Below are 19830 nucleotides of genomic sequence, written 5' to 3' on the forward strand. Positions count from 1 at the left end.
CATGGAAAGAGAATTTAAAAGCACTACTGAATAGTAACAAAAATGATTTCAGGGTCATTTCTGTAGTTATGCTTCTGCTTAGAGTTTATGCCTCTTCTCTAGGTTCAATAGATTTTAAAAGAAAAAACTGGCATACTACATTCTTGTTTTTCCCTGTTTGGCAATCCTTTTGTTTAGTTTTATTTTATTTTTGCAGGGTCTAATTCATAGTGTATTCCTACTTCCTAGAAAAATAAAACATTCCACATATTTTTCATGGAAAGCTTCAAGTAAATGAACAAAACTAACTTAAGCTCCTTACAACTGTAAGAGAAGAAGCATATGAACAAGTGAAAGTTGTTAAAAACTATATGTGCCCTCACATAGTATCTGATTTCATTTTTCTGTGCAAAAGTAAGGGACTGTAGACATTACTTCATCCTGGGCAAAATGCTACTCTGGCCTGCCCAATAGACCAACTCTCTGACATACTCTCTTGACTTTGTGTGGGAAATTCCAGGAAAAAGCCAAGATTTCAGGGTCCAGACCCTCCTGTGTGCATTTGAAAGCCAACTTTCTTCCCTCTTGATGGCTCAAAATGAGCAATTCTATTTAGACTGCTCCCACAGTATGCAAGCAGGAATTACGTATGAGGAAATGGTAACGTAAAAGACATTTAGGAATGGTTGTGATTAAGAGTTTTCACCACAAAGAGAGAATGCAAAGTAGAGAAAGCTCCTTGTTTCTAGAACTGAGGAAACTTTATTCTGGGCTAGTACACATACATTATGTTTCAAGGGGTAGGAGTAGGAGTGAATGCTTTCATCTTTTCTCTTTAGAAAGGTACTGGTGGTTGAGACAGTGTTCTGCTCTGTTACCTTCCTCATAAGGTCTCACATCAGGCCCTGGCACTTCCCAAATCTTTGTCAGTTTGTGATTTGCTTTTGACCAGTTCTCGCTTGCCCTCCTCGTGCTGCACTTAACCATATTTGGCATCCGGGTAGTCATCATGATTTCTTTTGGATAATGATGATTTTGGCAGGCGTGTTCCAATTCTTTCTGCTGTGAATTTTTGTCTCAGGCTTGGCATTCATGGATTTTCTCCTGTGAGTAAAGTTTGAAAGTGTACCTGTGACCGTCTGGAGCAGTAAGATTTGGTGCCTGGTTTGCTGACCCACCTGGTACTTAAGGTTAAGGGGAACCAGGTAATCTGTGTCACAGGTCAGAATGGTGCATGAGATTTGGAAGAACAAGCCTGGTGCAGGGTATTCCTTTAGGCATTCATAAGCCATGAGGGAAAACCTCAGAACCTACAGAGGGAGGCGCTTGTGTTCTCAGTTCGGTAGGTGGCGCTCTTTCACCTGGTTCACAAGAATGATCTTGAAGGTCATTCTCTTCTGGGGCTCCTATGCCACAGGCGGTACCATGTTGCGGGGAAGGAAAGCCGAAGCCCGGCTGGGTGGCATTGGTGCTTGAGAAGCGGTGGCATGACTTGGCACATGACCCTGGTTCGGCAGTGCCGGCGCATACCAGTCCAGAGCATTCTTACTGTCTCCTTTGTTCTGGTGCCAGTTCTAGCCCTTGAGCAACAGCAGAGAAGAACTAACGAAAGACAGTCACGCCACGGGTTTCAAGAGAGTGGCACTAACTCCTAAAACCAGAACGTGGAGACTCAGCAACTAAAAAGTAGTGAAAGAGAAAGGGCTGAGGTTTGCTGAAAGACCCAAGCACTGGGCAAGGAAGCCAAGGGAGGAAGAGCAACCCAAACCGGGACCTTTCTCTCCTTTTCGTGTATCTATTATTATAAGAAATACACGGAATGTGTTAAAACATGCACATTGTGTACGGTGCGACTATTTATACACACTTATAAATACACATTTTCCTACATACACATGTTCCTGTACATATTAAGCATCTTGAATTTGCGATAGAAAGGTATTCCAAAATCATAAAATAGCTTGATGTATGGAGTGGCAGGGTTGGAAACTCTGAAATTCAGGAGTGGCGAGAGAAAGAGTCGGTGGTGAGGTAGGAAAAAAGCAGAGACTACAGAAGAATTGAGGAAAGAAATCTGATGTGTTCAGTAAAAGCATGTATCAATCCGATGTTTCCAAATGCCTCATGTTATTTGTCTAGCCTACAGTGCAAGAATTTAAAAGATAAAGTGAATGCTTTTAATAGGAAGAATTTAAGTGCCTGTTTTAATTTTCAGTGAAAACATTAACTCTTTACATACAAAAAATTGTGTGAGATGTTCAGCTTTGCAAAGATAAATAATCTGCTTTTGCCCCTGTAGAAGCAGAGTGGTTGTGGATGGTGTGGCTGTATTTTTACAATGTGTTTTGTGAGTATTTCTAAGACTCCCCTAGGAATAGGACAGTGGCTTTCCATACATTTTGTATTTAATTTACTATTTGTGAAATAGTTAAAAAAATATATTAAAAATTTTTTTCTTTTTATAAGAATGGTATTCCCAAGTAATTAGCAAAGTTTTTCACAGGTTTGGCAGAAAAAGTCCCCCCCCCCCGCCCCCCCCCCCGGACTGATTCCATTATGTTCTTCCTTTTTCCTCATCAGTCTTCCTCCCTTGGAAGATAGAATCTTCAAAACTATTCATAGGACAGTTTTGTGGTTTTTTTTTAAGGTGATAAATAAGAAAATAATTAAGGCAATTGTTTTAACACTCTCTAGTTAGAAGAATTTTCAAAACTAAATTTTAAACTGCCTGTCATGATTTGAAAGGTGACCCATTTCAAATCCCTAACCTACCTACAGAAAATACAATTATCTTGTGTGTTTTTTTTTTTTTTTTTGAAGAAAATGTCAGGCCTGTTTTGGACATGAACATGTCTATTCGGATCTTGTAGCAGCTGCTATTGTGATTTTAAGAACAATACTTGATATGATGTATCTGTCTTACTAGTGAGACAATCAGAGTATAAGAATTTTCCACCCTAAATAAGCTCCAATTTGAGAAGGTCGTGTAGGGCTGTTAAGGAACTTTCTGAGGAGGCCCAGAAGGGAGGCGAGATGGGTGGCTGCTCAAGCCTGCTCGGTTAGGGAGTGCCACTTCCTTTGGGCCCCTTCCTACCTCCCCCCTCCCTGTTAGTCTTGCTAATGAATCCGGCCTGGCCGTGAAATCATCCAGTGGTGTGATGGGCTTCTGGCCTTTGCAGAGGAAAAACTCTGGGTTAATTCAAGTACAGCGTGTTCTCTTTGTTTTGCAGCTGGTGTAGCAAGGGAGTCTAGGGCAAGTGGATTGAATCAAAAAGGAAAATGCAGGCATTCACTGTCTATTTCATCGAGGATGGCTCATTTAAAGTAAACACCATTTAAATAGTCTCCAAATGGCCCATTCTATATGAAGTCATACAGGATGCCCCCTTTGGGCTGTCATTCTCCTTTAAATGGATCGCTTTGTATGCGTTGCGTTTTAATGCCATTCAACCTTAAACCCCATATGTGGGCCTCATCAGGCCACAGGCTTCGGTGCACATGTGGCAGCCATACCTTCAACATTCTTTGTCTCTGCCTCCAGACAGTCAGCCCAAGCAACAGGGGGAGAGAGTTGTAAAGACAACAGCAGTTAACATTTCTTCAACACTTATTATGTGCCAATTACTATGTCTAGTGATTTCTCTCTATATTATCTAATTTAATCCTCACATAATCCTAGGGGGCAGATACTATGATTATTCCCTTGTTACAGAGGAGGAGATTGATGCATAGAGAGATTAAGCAATGTGCCCACACTGGTAAGTGTGGCTCCGGGAATTGAACCCCGGCAGTCAGATTCCAGAACTGGAGCTCAATCAATGGACATATTCAGAAGAAATAAGCTCTCATCAATTCTCTTTGCAAATAGGCTTATCCTAAACAATAGATAATCCGGAAATTATTTCTCTTTGTCTTTGGAATGCATGCTCTGCTTTCTCGGGGCAGGCATTCCACCTCGTTATTTGTATTTTTCCCAGTCGGATTTGAGGATGAGGTCAGGTATTCATTGAGCACCTAGCTCCCTGTGGCAGTGGGCAGTCTTCATGCAAGATTGGGCTCAGTGGAATAATCCATTAACAGACAACCCATATGAGGCTTTCCTACCAGACATGCCCTCATAGTAAGAAACTAGTAAAAACCTCCCCCAGAGAACTGGAAGCATTCAGTTGTCACAGCAGTGGCTCCAACATTCACCCGGGGTTGGGCAAGAAGCCCAGGGCTGGACAGCTTTGGGGAGCTTCTATGAAGGGTCCAACCAGGGTCTCTGGAAAGTGTGTTCCTAGCCAGTTCTTATTCGGCACAGCCCATTGATCCACCCCTGCTTAACCGTCACTTGGTAGCCTAGAAAACTTTCTTTGCAGTGAGAGCTTGAAGTATGAAACAGTTTATTCCAAATGAGCTCTACTAAGTGGAGGAACTTTAAGAATCTTAAAAAATGAAAAGTCTCGAGGGTAGAATAGAAGAAAATCTTCTTGAACATTTAAAATATAGGTTTGGGTGATGTTTTCAATACATGCCTCCCCCCCCCCCCCCGCCATCCTTTTCTTTCCATTGTTTAACTTCGGAGAAGAATACAAGGGAGCAATGACAGTTATGAAATGTTTTTGCTGGACTTAACTGAGGTTCAGCTACCACTTTTGCTATCTTACTCCCAAACTTTAGGTCATTTAAGGTTTCCGCCTTAAAAAAACAAGAAAAGTAAAGAAAAGAAAAAAAAACATTGATGTCATTCCTCTCCCCGCCACATCTCTTTATGGCTTCTAACGCCCTCCCCACATCCCCTCTAGGATACAGACATTCTGGTAAAGGCCCTGGGACAGGATGTGATTTGGGCACTCTCTGTGACTTTGTGCAGCCATCTAACAGATACCCCTTACTCCATTAGCACTCTTCTGTCTGGAAAGCGGTTCCAGTTCCTGCTGTTTCCACAAGTGTCCTCTTGCCCATGTGCCAGGTGTATGGTACAAGAACTGGAGGGACAGCAAAAATCGGGTCAACACTTCGATGCAAATTGTAGGGAGAAAGCCTGTTGTGTACACGGTTTCATTCTTGCCCCCCCTTTATTGAGATATAATTGACATATAACATTGTTTAGGGGATACAGTGTCATGATTTGATATGTGTATGTGTTGTGACATGATCACCACAATAACGTTAGTTAACACATCAGTCCCTTTATGTAATTATATGTATTTTTTTGTTTTGAGATCTTTAAGATCTACTCTCTTAGCAACTTACAAGTATACAATATAGTACAGTATTGTTAAGTAGAGTCCCCTTGCTGTACATTATATCCCCAGAACTTATTTATCACATAACTGGAAGTTTGTACCCTTTAACCCCCTTCCCACATTTCTCTGCCACCTCCCCTGCCCCCCAACTGCTGTCAGCTACCAATAATCTGTTTCTTTGAGTTTGATAGGTTTTTTAGATTCCACAAATATGTGAGATCATTCACTATTTGTCTCTGTCTGACATATTTCACTTAGCATAATGCCTGCAGTGTCCATCCATGTTGTCCACGTGGCAGGATTTCCTTTCTTTATGGCCGAGTAGTATTCCATTGTGCATATATACTGCACTTTCTTTATCCACTCTTCTGTTGATGGACACTTAGGTTGTTTCCATGTCTTGGCCATTGTGAATAATGTCGAAATCGCTTTGAGATAGTGATTTCATTTCCCTCACGTATATACCCAGAAGAGGCATTGCTGGATCATATGGTAGTTTTATTTTTAATTTTTTGACACATGTCTATACTGTTTTCCATAGTGGCTGCGCCAGTTTACATTCCCAACAGTGGTGCACAAGGGTTCCTTTGCTCCACGTTCTCACCAGCACTTGTTGTTTCTTGTCTTTTTGATACCAGCCATTCTGACAGGTGGAGGCAATATCTCACTGTGGCTTTGATTTGCATTTCCCTGATAATGGGTGATACTGAGCACCTTTCGTGTACCTGTTGGTAATTTGAATATCTTCTTTGGTAAAATGTCTATTCAGGTTCTTTACTCACTTTTAACCATATTTTTGCTATTGAGTTGTATGAGTTCTTTACGTATTTTGGATATTCTGTATCAGATATGTGGTTTGCAAATATTTTCTCCCATTCTGTAGGTTGCCCTTTCATTTTGTTGATTGTTTTGTTTTTGTTTTTGTTTTGCAGAAGCTTTTTAGTTTGGTTTGATGTTGTCCTGAGTGTTTATTTTTGCTTTTGTTGCTCGTGCTTTTCATGTCAAATCCAAAAAATCATTGCCAGTGTTTTATTCTTAAAAGGATTTTCTAATAGGCTGGTGCCTCTTCCTTATCTCTAATTTGTCTCTTCCTCCTGAGGTATATTTTATCATTTTAATATTACCTCAGGACCAAAAATATTATTCTTTTTTTTCTTAAGATGAACTTTTAACTAATTGACTGATTTTTTTATACTAGAAATGTACATATTCAAAGAGTCAAATAGTTCCACTGGGTTTATTACACTCCTCCCCATAATAGCAATTCTCAGTACCTATACTGTATTTCTTCTGTTTCAGAAGTAACCATTTTCACCTCTTTTAGCTAATTATCTGATATATATGTCCATGTTGTTCAGTAAGATGCATGATTGTTCAGGGTTGATCTTCCCACTACGGCAGATAAGGATTTAGCTCTCTCCACCCTACCATCACGCACATACCCCCCCTTCCCCAGATCCTATCTTCCCAATATAATTAATATCATAACCTTGATTAGATCAATATTCTTTGTATTATTATATCTGTGCTATTAAAAGCCGAGTCTTGTACAACTTTGATTACATTATTATTTCTGTACAACATGTTCGTTTTTCATGGAGTTAATCATCGTGTTGTTTGTTTTTCCTATTTGCTTGGTTTTCTAAGTATTTACCAATCCCAGAGGCTTTGCAAGTTGTTTAAATCTTCTAAGATGCTCAAATACATCAAGTTTTCTATCAATTTTCTCTTCCTGAAGCAGTCTCTCCCTGGGCTCTGGAAGGTGCTCTGAAGAGCAGGGTTGCCCTTTCTGCTGGGCGCATAGCTGGCTCCTGGGATCGCCCTTCTCCATTATTCTACATGTTCCCTTTGCTTCTCTCCTGTATTGGCTTGTCTGCCTTCCTCTTGGTTTACTATATCTTTTTGAAGCATATTTTACATACTTAAGTAGCTTCCAGAGAATAGAATACGTGGGAGGTGAATTTTTTGTGAAACTGCATGTCTGAAAATGTCCTTATTATATGTGATTTCTTTTTCTTTCCTCTTTCTGGAAGCTTGTGGAATCTTGTTTTTGTCCCTAGGGTTCTAAATTTCATAACGATGTATCTCAGTGTGGATTGATTTGTATCCAGTGTCCTGGGTGTTACATGCCCTTTGAAGTTGGAAGCTCATGGTCCCTTAAATTTGGGGAAATTTTCTCAATTTTTTTAACTGATGCTTTTCCCCCTTCTATTTTCTCTGTTGTCTTTTTCTGGAACTTCTATTAATTAGATATTGGACCTGCTGAGCTGGTTTCTATCCCCCCCCCCCTTTTTTTTCCCTTTTGCTCTACTTTCTGGAAGACTTCTCCAGCTTTATATTCCATCTCACACCTTTATTGAGTTTTTCTTTTCTTCTATTCATGTGTTTCATTCTCTTTACTTTGGAATGCATCTTTTTTAATATTATACTATTCTTATTTCAGCATGGCAACACTCAGCTCTTAGTGGGTATGTGTTTGGTGTTCTTTGAAGTTTTCTCCTCCTTGCATGACCACTGACCTTCAACTTGCTTGTTTCTGTTTGTTTTGGTCTCTCAGTGTCACAGCAGGGGCTTTCTAGAGGTCCTGGAGTTTGCTTGCTTTGTCTGCAGGCATTTAGGAAGGGGGGGGGGGTTGGTTAAAATACTGATTGGAAGCTCTGAATGCCTTGTAGTGCTTCTCAACTGTGAGCTTTGGCTTCTCAACTCCTGATCATAGGACACCTCCGACATGAGTCTCCTTAGTTGTCTTCTCTTGGGCTGTTCAGCGTTTTTCATTCCTCTGCCTGGAGGGTAAAAGCCTGATTGCCTGCGTTCTGGGAACCAAATAAGAGAAGATGGCTGGGGGTCTCAGCATCTGATATGCATATGTTCATCTAATCCCATTCATTTGCTGTTTTTCCTCTTCCTCTCCCTCACACCGCCCCCAGTCTAGAGGCCCTCTTTCTTATTCTCTGTAGAAAATGAATCTCCAGTTATTTGCTGGGGCTTTGGGGGATGGGAAAATAGCCCACATTAGGGGTAGAGATTACTTAAAAATAAAAATATCAAAAAAGATCCCTTTACTATCCTTTAATTGGGTTTGGGGGAGGGGAGCAAACATAGCATCATGTGTGCAGCCTTCCATTTGTACCTGAAAGCCTCACCATGGCTGTTTATTTATTGATACCCAAGTGACTAAAGCTTTAAAAGGGAAATTCAGTGGCCTGTGGTAAACACTGCAAAATATCCTTCAGAGAAAGAATGACCAGACCACAGCCCTTTGATTAAGAGAATTCAGTTAGTCAAGATTTTTATTTTAAACTGAGGCTGTTCAGAAGATTTAGCTCCTCACCCACAACTCCTTCCCTCTTCTTTCATCGGCACCCCTCCCCCACCCTCTCATGGTGTTGCCCAGTCCAAAGTGAAGTTCTTTGGGGGCAACCTCGGGGAGGCATCAGGTTGCAGAGGATGAGGTAGTGAAGGGAAGGTAGAAAAACGAGGGAGGTGAGCTCAGGGCAGCACGTCCTGTGGGATCCATGTCACGCTTTTATCAAGACTGCTGGGACTGTGTCTGCCCCCTTCTCGCTGGCTGGGGATCAGAGCGGCAGTGCTCTTTAAAGCCATGGCTTTCTTTTAAGCTCAGTAGGAGCTACACACATCACTGGACTGGCTCCAACATCGCCAGATTCGGTTGTCTCTTTAAAGAGGAGCATGCCTTCAGCGTCTTAGCTGTGGAGAGAGGGATGGTAAATGTGGCCGCTCTGACTCCAGAAACAGGACGACCTTGCAAGCAAGCTTGAGAGCATGGCTGCCTCTGTGATGGGTTTCCAGTAGTTCTGAGCCTGCCCTTCTATATTCCTTCTTCAAATATCTCCTCTAGTGACTTCAGAACTTGATGTCATGTCATATTTATTCAAACTTGATATCATATTTTCTCCTTATGTTTAAATCTTTGTTTCCTATTTAAAATTTTGTTTTTCATTGGAGGAGTTCTGTAATGTATTTCTTTGGATCTGAGTTGGTAGAGTTTCAGGGAATAATAAGTAATGACCCCTCCACCTTCTTGAGTTCAGAATTAGTTGAGAGACAAAGAAGACAAGCATAAGGAGATCAAAATCTAACCTTTATTATTGATTTTTACTGGTAAAACATTTTGAAAAATGTCATGTTAGGTCTGCTGGCCAATATGGGCATGTTACTATTTTGACCCTATATTTGACATCTTATCCACTCACTGACCAAATTGGACAATCATAGGCCACTCCATGAGTGTCTGACCATCTAAAACTTTTAACAAGAATGAGAGGAATAGCTCAAGCAAAGGAGTTAGTAAGGGGCTGAAAGAGAGCTAGAGGGATTCGTGTGATGGAAGTTTCCTCCGTGGAACATGAGGAGGGGAGAATTGTGTTCTGTAACATGCGGTGATATCAGCTTCCCTGAAGGCACGCCATCGATTTATAGCAGATGCTCCGGGAAAAAAAATACTGTATTAGATCAGGTTGTATGACACATTCAGATTTCAGAAACATTAAAAGCATTTTCCCATCTTAGAAGTCAGGAAGGATAGTGTTATAAGCTATCAATCATTTGTTCTTTTGGTAAACACCTTCACAACTACGAATGGCCTGAGTGGCGTGCATACCCTCGGGTGGGGCGGGGAGCCCCTGATGAAATTCCAGGCCTGTTACAAACTAGCTGGGAGTCCTTAGCCCCTGAACCTCTCTAGGCCTGGTTTACATCTGCTCCGTGAGGAATGAGGGACCAGCCCAACACATGAACAGATAAAAAGGATAAACCCAAGCTTCCACAGCTAATAAGTTTCAGAGTTGGGACTAAAACCCAGGTATCTGCCTCTCCTAGTCTCATTGTTCTCTACCATATTTATTTCAGACTGATTCTTAAATTGAATGTATACAAAATAATTTAGCACTACAGAAGTGATCATTCATTTGTTCATCCATTCATTTATTCATCCAACAGAGCATCTTTTTTTATGCCAAATCTGTGCTAGGCAATAAGTATGAAGATAACATGTTCTTGGTTGGCCTGGCGGGCTCAGTCGGTTAAGCATCTGCCTTCGGCTTAGGTCATGATCCCAGGTTCTGGGATCGAGCCCCGCATCGGGCTCCCTGCTCAGCAGAGAGCCTCCTTCTCCCTCTCCCTCTGCCTGCTGCTCCCCCTGCTTGTGCTCTCTCTCTCAAATTAATAAATAAATAAAATCTTAAAAAAAAAAAAAAAGAAGAAAACATGTTCTTGTCTCCATAGCAGCATACAGACTGTGCCCTTACATGTTTGCAGCCCTTACGTGACCACCTCAAGTACCATCCTTTACTTATAGCCTCACTTGATCCCTGGTCTTCAGGGAGCTACAGACCTCTTTGGCTGCCCTGAAACCATCAGCCCTTTGTGCTCTCCCCGAAACATGTAGTGACGCCCCTGCGGTAGATATGACCCACCTTCAAGAATAGCTCATACCATCTTAGCACACAAGTTCTTCAAGTGCCTAAAAAGAAAATCTACAGAGTGAGGTCCAGAACCCTTCGTTGGCCTCATTATGTTGTTTCTGTCCTTCTGTTTATAGGGTACGCAAGCTGGCACTACTATGTAACCATGCCCATGCCGGCGTCCACCTTCACGGTCGCAGTGGGCTCCTGGACAGAAATGAAGCCAGAGACCTGCTTGTCCGAGGATCTGGCTGCAGAGAGATCCCTCTCACCTTCCGAGGCTGACTTCAGGTTGGTATTTGGGAGCTTGCTGAAAAACAAACACTTAAGGGAGCAGTATGATGCATTTATTCCGAGCACTGGGAATGTGAGTCATCCCTGCTGAGAAGCTCAACCAAAATATGATTAATCCACGCCGGAAAAACCCTACTGGGAGGGAAAGAGAATTGAGAGGCACAAATGCGGGCATATTGTTTATGCAGAAAGAAAGAGAAAAGAAGGATATATGAAGTCCTCTGGGAAGTCAGGTGAAATATTTTTATGTGTTTGGGTAAGTCAACAGAATCCTCCATTCAACACTCTCCCTCCTGTACTTTCTAACTTTGGTTTTCAGTGCTTATTTGGTCAAAAACAGCACTTAATAAGAAGGGTTGCTTGTCTGTTGGATTACTTTGTAGGCCGCTCTGCTGTTTTGCTTCCTGGGACTGCTGGTAGCAGTACCTTTGTGGGGATGGCCTTCCCTCAGTGGGGCTAGTCAGCCTGTTTCGGAGCACAGGACACAAGGTAGCTGTCGCAAGGTCATGGGGTTACGAAGAACCTACTGGGTCAGGACTCCATTAACTTTGGTAGCAATGTCTTCTTTTTTCAGAGTGATCAGAGAAAAATCTGTTTCAGGTTTTTAAAAAGCAGTATTGGCCATTGGATATTCACTCGCAGCCTCCCCACACGTCCAGCTATTTCTAATTTCGAGAGCCAGAAGGGGGGAGGGGAATGTACATAGGAGGTGTGAAGTGTCCAAATGGTACATCGTTGCATCATATTCATTCCTAGGACTTTTACACCCAGCTCAGTTTAATCACTTTTCCTGTTTACACAGAGTATCTAGGTCCAGTACCTTCTGGTGGAGAAAGCCCAGAGTAATGGTACAGATGGCTAGTTCACCCTTGAAAACCAACTAAGATATGCTTTTAGTAAATTCCTTTTGTGCTGGTTGCATTTTGCCATGTTGCTTTTATTCTTACTGCCGTGGCTGCAGTGGCGGTTGGTACTGTGAGGACATAAAGCCATCGAGCCCTCTCCTTTGACAGGCATGTCTTATTGCTTGCATTTTGCTTTTTGGAGGAAGGGAGGTAGTTTCCGCTTCCAGCGTAGTAACCTGCCTATCTTGGACTATCTTCTCTGAGCTATATAGAGTATCCTAGGTTGCTTCTTGGATTTTATTTGTGCACACTTGAGGAAAGAGGAGAGTTGTGGACAGAAGTGACACGTGTTACTTTCACGTGGGAATATTTAATTGCATGTGGGACCCTCAAGTGATCCCTTCCCCTGCCGCTGAGCTCAGAATAGGCCTCATTTTGCAATTTCGGGGAGCCCAGATTTCTGTGTGGGGAGGACAGGTGCCCTGGAGAGTTACTTGGATCCTCAGTGGACTTGTTATGAGCAAGAAATAAACTTTTTTTTGTTAAGCCACTGAAACACTGGGCATGTTTGTTATTGCAACATATCCTAGCCTATCCTGAATTGATACAGAAGTCACTGGATGTTTGAAGTCAGGGAAAGTCTTGATCTGAATGTCATCTTGGTCAGTCCTGAGGGTAAGCGTATAAGATAGATAGGCTTTATTATCTCTATTTTATAGATAAAGATACTGAGGCTTTAGACAGCAATGTGTCCGTGTTCATATCTCTACCGAGTTACAACACCTGGATTCCTCTCTGGGCTTGACTCCTTATAGAGGTGATTCAGAATCTTACCTGGGGACATTTTTTTTTTTTTTAAGATTTATTTATTTATTAGAGAGAAAGAGAGAGCACAAGCGGGAGGGGCAGAGGGAGAGGGAGAGAGAATCTCAAGCAGATTCCGCGTGGAGTCCAATGTGGGGCTCGATCCCAGGACCCCGAGTTCACAACCTGAGCCAAAGCCAAGAGTCGGACACTTAACCAACTGCGCCACCCAGGTGCCCCAACCTGGGCACCTCTAAAAACTGTGTATAATGTCCATACTTCACCTGGAGTCTAATCCACCTTCCTACCCGGAGAGTCAATACCATGATTGAGTCACTGTTATTGACTGGAATGTGTCGCACTGGTACAGACAACAGAAGTTGAGAGTTCTGCTTTTGAGTGTGAAGGTGCCATCCGTACCGCTTGGGTAGGTTTCTTGGGGCAAAGCCATGCTTTCCTGCTCTGTGGAATAAAGACTTTGCTTGGGGCTCTCCAGTTCTTCATGGTGAAGCAGCAGCCTGGGGCTGTGTGGCTGTCAGAGGAGGTGTGCAGTTGAAATCCGTGTGCCTTAGGGGAAGGCAAAAAAAGAAAGGTGTTCTTTTGTCCTCCTAGCCATATTCCCAGGGATATAAGGTTGGGGAGTGGGGAGCAACCATTTCTTATGTGTTCCCTCTGCTGCCCAGAGGCCACTGAGATGGCTTTTCACTTCGTTTACTTCCATCATTGTGAAGGAGGAGGCCGTGGCAGCTTCACGTGGGCATTCTGGGAAGAGACGGTATCTGAAATCCCCATCGGGGTTTAGGGGAAGGGGGTCAGTGGGACTCTTTTCTTCTCCTTTCGAGTTTACAACCAGCTGTGAAACAGGCAGAAGGAGGGCACAGGAAAGGTTTTCATAACTGACAGAAGCTGGACTTGGAACTACTCAGGGGCACGGCCTCAGTGGGCCTTCCAGCACTCCGTTTCCAGGAGACAGACTTACCCATCCAGTTACCTGCACAGCTGGACTGCTGCCCGCCCCCACAGCACAGGTCCACACAGCCCGCCCCGTGGCCAAAAAGTACCCTGTCTGTGGGCAAGCAGATTGGAAAAGAGGAAGCCCAGAGTGGCCAGCCTGATCAGAGTAGCTGGAGCCGGGTCAAAGGTGACACTCCAGGGAGGTACGTCCTGGGGTGGGAACTCGAGGCCTGGGGAGCGGAGCCCTTCCCACACTCCCTTCCATGTCTGACATGCTATGACTAAGTTTTCCCTTCATTTATCACCGTGCTTGTCCATCAGAAATGTACTGCTGATAAAATAATAGCTTGCATTTGCTTAATCCTTCCCTGGCTGCGTGCTTCATGTGTGCTGTCTTTAGTCATCAGAGGGTAGCTTTGTGTTTTTATCCAGTAAATCTCTGGCTCCATGCTCAGTTTGCCAACAAAGGTACTCTGAAGTGCCAACTGCAGTCGTGTTTTCGGTTATGTTCACATCTGGTCCCCTTGCCTCCCCCACCCCCCTCTTCTACTTCAAACCTTCCTGAGACCACCAGTTCAATTCACGTAAATGTAACTTTTATAGGGGCCTTATATACCACAGGCTTTCATTTGCCTAAAGTGTTCATCTGGGTCCCAGAAATTTGGCCAAAGTACTGGTCAACTGAACTTTTGATCACTGTTCATGTGGGCTAAATTATAGGAAGAACATTCCCTCTTCCAGCTCCAGTTTCACAGGTGCTCCGGCCCACTCTGGGTGAACGTTTCAGTAAATACATTAATTAGAAGGCACTTAGGTAAACTGTTGAAAGTTTATTAATTTCCTTCGGCTGCAGTAGAACCATCTCCAGGCACAGAGGAATCTCTGTGTTGTGTTTAACCTCTGGAGGCCTTTGTTAAAGCACTGTCTTCGCTTTGGGCCCATACAGTTGAAGCACGACATGGAAACTTGGATAAAGTCCAGAGGAACTCAGCAAAAATGATTAAAAGCGTGGAAAATACGTACCATGAGGAAGAAAAGGCATTGAGGTGGTTCATCCCGAAGAAGGGACAGCTTGGTGGGAGAAGCGGTCTTCTTGAGAGTTGTGAAGTCTTTTGGAAAGTTGCCTGTGGACCTTGCAGCACGAGGCCCTTATTTCTATCATCTTGGAAAGGCTAGGAGAGAAGGAATGATATATAAGTCGTGGGGGAAAAGGCCAGTTTCCAGGATGCCCTTTGCTCTGAGAGAAGCCTTTGCAAATCTTCCTGGCTTGGTGTGATTTCTCCAGCCCTTGCTCCCTGGTGTAGTTCAGCCTCCTGGCTTTTATAATAGCACACACTGCATTTTGCTTTGTAATATCCTAGAATGCCCCTAAGGAAACCCATCCAGCTTGCAGACACAACCGCATCATCGTATGTATTGACATCATTGTCAACAACTCATTGGGGGCCGGTGGTGGCATTTTGAACACTTGTGATTTTCAACCGTATCCAAGCATCTACTCTGCTTGCTAAAATATGTTAATAAATTGTCTAAACATCTTACTGTGTCACTGTACTCACCAGGATTTTAAATTTTTTCTTCCAACAAAACTAAACTCCTCAAAGGTGGGGTTGGAAATTCATTCATATGTGTGTATGCAGCATACCTTTGGGGTGCCTTGAGTAGAGCAAGAATGCGGGAAATAATTACTAAATTGTTGGGTTGAACTGTGAAAAAACGACATGCATTCCCAGGGGAAACTTCCAGTGATTCCTTTTGAGCCTATGACAGGGAAACGTCTGTGTCAGCTACTTTCAATAAATCTCGTTCCTGAAACAAGAGGAGGGCTGAAGGAGAGACCCTCTTTAGGCAATTTCCAATCTTGTGATTCTGAGTAAAATGTGGTCACCCTTCTTCCGTGGAGAGCCCTCTTGTAAAATAATTTCAGCCCAGCAATCGTAGGAGAGGGAACCAATGGTCTGGATCCCATCATTTACCAGCCTAATATTTATTTCACCAGTTCTTCCCACTCTTGGCAATATTAATGGGCAACCCTGACAAGGAGGAGCAGGAAACCAGAGAACCACAGAGCAGCTGAGCTCAGCTTCTAGAAAAATCCAGGACCCAAATTTACTCAAGATTAATGGAGTATGTGGGGAAGGAAGGTTGAGAAGGAGGAGCTTATGAATACTCACGATGGATGAAAAGAATAGTTCTTACCTCTTAGGAATGTTGTGTGGATTAATTGGGATAATACACACGAAGTGTTCGGAACAGTTCTTGGCACATAGTAAATATTCAGTAGCAGTTGTGGGAGGAGTTATTGTTTATTATTCTTATCATCAGTGCAGATTATTTATAAGTAACAATCAGGCATTATTATCAATTTTAACTATTAAAACATTTACCCTGATTACGAGTGTGGGCACAAAGAATAGCGATTTACAAATGCTTGATTTGCTGATGATACCGAGTAGGTTGGAGCAGACACAGATACAGAAATGAGCATCCGAAGGTTAGTGGGGAAGAATTAACATCTTCGAGTTAATTCTGGTTTCATGGGGGACTCTTTATGACGTTATAAACGTACAATATTCCCTCACCACTTCAGGAACAAAGCTGTTGCTTGAAGAGGGGCGAGGGCCTCATATGGAGAGTTACCACAGAATCACAGTGCCAGAAGAAACCTTAGAAACCATTTTTTGGTTTGTTTTTAATGACAGTATAATTAACATACAATAAAATGCACAGATCTTAAGTGTTTGGCTTGATGCGTTTTTGACCATTGTTTACACCCTGAAGTGATAGAGAATGTTCCAGCACCCAGTAAGTTCCCTCTAATCAATTCCTCCCCTCCCCCTGCAACCATTTTTGTGAGACGAGTAAGAGGCCGCAGGTATTGAGGTGCTTGCCTCACGTCACAGCTAGCCCGTCTGAGAACAGCCACTGAAGCCCAGCTTTCCTGATCCCGTCATCTTTCCTGATGCCGCTTCCATTTTTTTTAAAGATTTTATTTACTTATTCATTTGAGAGATAGATCACATGCTCGTACGTAGGGGGAGGGGCAGAGGGAGAGTGATCTCAAGCAGACTCCCTGCTGAGTGCAGAGCCTGAATCTGGGCTCCATCTCATGACCCTGAGATCATAACCTGAACCGAAATCAAGGGTCCAAAGCTTAACTGATGAGCCATCCAGGTGCCCCAGGCACTTCCATTTTTATTGGGAGCCTTAATGGTCTCACTTATCCATAGCTTGATTGCCTTAAAGTCCTGCATTTTCTCCCAGGCTTTGATTATGAAAAACGGTGCTAATACACTCAGCTGCTGGAATAACCTTCATCCCCCTGGCTAGAGCTGTTCATGTCCGAGAGAATTTCACTCACCTTTCCTTTTCAACAAATTGGCTTTTTTTTTTTTTTTTTTTTTTGAGAGGATGCGAGCATGCAAGCTGGGGAGGGGAGAGGGGAAGAGGGAGAGGGCAAGAGAGAATCCCAAACAGGCTCCATGAGATCATGACTCGAGCAGAAATCAAGAGCCAGATGCTCAACAGACTGAGCCACCCAGTGCTCCTCAAACGGGCTTTTTTTTTTTTTTTTTTTTTTTTTTTTAAATACCTCCAACTATTGTCTGACCTTTCTTGGCTGCAAGAAATAGTCTGGCCCCATGATATGATTCTAGATAGGCCGGTGGAATGCCTCTTTGCGAAATTGTGCTTTGATAGAATTTAAACTTATGCTGCAACTTTGTACTGAAGATGCCTCCAGTATCTCCATTATTTAATGTGCTCTGAAAGTTTTTTAGTAGAGTGTAAGCTTAAATTATTATCACCCATTATACGTCTATATAAATATATTAGGTGGTTAACTCAGTAAATGGCTTCATGAGACCTTTGAGTACTTGTCAGTGAGTAGACATTTGCAACATTTTCAGTTAAATGTTTATCAACAGGCACCTCTACTCACTTTCTCCATAAAGCAAGGGTATCAGTCCAGGGGCTTTGGCTAGCATTTGATGTCAATAATTATATTCTTGCTGTCATCTTATCCTGGCAGAAGTGTCGATGGGTCTCCACCCATTTTTCTTACCCTCAACAGTGGTGAAATGTCCCTGGTGCTGGAAGCTGTGTTCTATGCACCAGGCTAGGGGAGGGCGAGGCTTATCTCCGTAGCTGTGTGGATCTCCTTGGGCGGTGCTGGCCTTGGATGAGTGAAAGGCACTTCAGAAATCTGGAGAGGAAGTATTGTTGTGGCGTGTCCCTATTGGGACATGCCAGCATTTTAAGGTTTTTCATTATTCACTGTGAATCCAACGAGCACCCATAGTTAGAATTATAATTTGTAAATTAAAATTAGAGGGGGCTTTCCATTGTGTTTGAATAAAAGATGTGTTAACAGGCAAAAAAATAGAGTTCCCTTTGATGTGGGTTTCTTTGGGTAGATAAGTTCTCTCAAGGCCTATGAGTCAGGTTCTAGGAATTCTTGTTCAGCTCCACCTTTGACAGAGTAACTGGCAGCGATCAGATGGTACCGGTTGGGCTCTGATCTGTTTCCTTAAAAGGTTGATTCAGTTCAATTTGTATCAAAAGAGCACTGGGGAAAGTATCATTTCAAAAATGCCTCTGTATACTGTAAGAACACAACTTCTGATGGCCTTTAATAAGAACACCTAGATTACTTGTTAGTAAAATGGATTGTGTTCTTTTGAAAAGTTGAAACCTGTCCTGTCGTTTGGTTCATTATTCTACCTGAGTCCACATCCTTTATTCTAGAAAATTCCAGAATGGGATCCCAAATTTGGCTTTGCACCATCTTTAATGTTCTGAGTTATAAATTGTTTCTGATTTGGAGATTTTTCCCATGGTGATATTTGAAAAGCACATTTCTGAGGGCAGAAATTTAGCGTTTTATTTTCAGGAGGGGGTTGTTTTCGTTGTTTTGAGTCTTGGAGGGTTTTCCCCTGTTATTCTAAAATAAGTAGTAAAATCTACTTTCACTTAGCTTAGATTGAAGCTACTCAGTCAGTTCAGCACGTCAATAAGTATTTTGACCAGTAAGTTTTCACTGCTGCACAGAAACAGACAAGCCAAGGATTCATTTAACTGTCTTGATCGTGAGCCCATCTGAACCACTGTCTCTTAGAAGTTGTGCACCTCTGTGAGAGTTGCTCACCTCCATGGCAACAAGAATAAACCTGATTTACCGTAAAGCGCATCTGTTTATTTCGTGTTGTTCCCAGGTATGTTGGCATTTGTGGTCACACGGAATACCCCTGCCGCTTCCAGAATCCTTCTGCTACCACCCAGGAAATTATTCCTCATCGGGTCTTTGCCCCAGTGTGCCTCCGGGGTGCCTGTCAAGAGACCCTTCTGCAACTGGTCCCTCCTTGCCTCTCGGCGGCACACTCTGTCCTGGGAACACACCCGTTCTCCAGGCTGGACATCCTCATCGTTCCTGCCAACTTCCCGAGTCTGGGGATGGCCAGGTATGTTGTTCCATGGGGGCACTTGGATTACATGCTTTGGAATTTCTTTGACGATTTCTTGCTTTCCCTGAGCTCTGTCAAAGCTGCCATTTGATTTGGATGGTGGTGCTTGGCCATCTCGTGGCTGCCTTGAGGGACAGTTTGTGGGTAGACTCCACCACGTGGGAGGGAGCCTTTAGGTGTCGTGGGCTCAATCAACTGCCCTGAAAGTAAAAGGCTCACATCGTTGCTCGGATTGAAAACACATTGTGCCCCCAGAGTGATGTATGTTGGATCGTGGCTGATGAGTGGCTGCTTAGCTTAGGTGGTGAGAGCATAATGCTAATGAGCCCAAGGTCATAGCTCTGGGCAGAGTAACACAACTTAGTTCCAGGGCCACAGGCTGCTCACCTAATCCTGACCAGCTGTCTCATCCATTCTCGCCGTTGGTCACAAGGGCAACGACTTGAGAGCCCCTGTGTCAGAGAGACTGTGGATGGATCAGTGTAAATCCATCACCGGTGCTGGAAAAACAGCTCAAGGCAGATGGCTTACTGGGGGGAGGGGAGGGGGAGTCACTTGTTTTGCTACTATTTTTTAATATAATAAATGCATTATTCCTACTGTTTTCTCAGTTTTGTTCTTATGGAAAATCAAGACATGCAAGTTGAACCTTTCCCTCTCTATTATTTTCTTCTAAAATTCATTCGTTAATGCTGTCGTTTATTCAGTAATAGGTACGTACGTTTCACTCAGTATTTTACTTACTATGCACTCAGGATTTTACTTGGTTATATTTCTGTTTGAAAAATCTTAATCATTAACAGTGAATATGCTTGACTAAGGATAGGAAAAATAAGCT

General features: G+C 43.0%; 1 protein-coding gene across 19 annotated transcripts in view; it reads left to right on the plus strand.

Moving 5' to 3' along the window:
* The window catches only part of AOPEP (aminopeptidase O (putative)), a 323900-nt gene that overhangs the window by 52373 nt on the left and 251697 nt on the right, over positions 1 to 19830 (plus strand). For all 19 annotated transcript variants that reach the window (XR_006776735.2, XR_015722917.1, XR_015722920.1 and 16 more), the window contains 2 exons: positions 10771 to 10924; positions 18744 to 18989. Coding sequence is in view for 9 of the 19 variants with exons in the window: in XM_045780965.2 (XP_045636921.1) it covers positions 10771 to 10924; positions 18744 to 18989 (400 nt within the window). In the remaining 10 variants the exon portion in view is untranslated. The remainder of the gene's footprint in view (positions 1 to 10770; positions 10925 to 18743; positions 18990 to 19830) is intronic.

This window comes from Ursus americanus, chromosome 34 (genome assembly GCF_024610735.1).
Source record: "Ursus americanus isolate L20-20 chromosome 34, mUrsAme1.1.p, whole genome shotgun sequence".
NCBI classification, from domain to species: Eukaryota; Metazoa; Chordata; class Mammalia; order Carnivora; family Ursidae; genus Ursus; species Ursus americanus.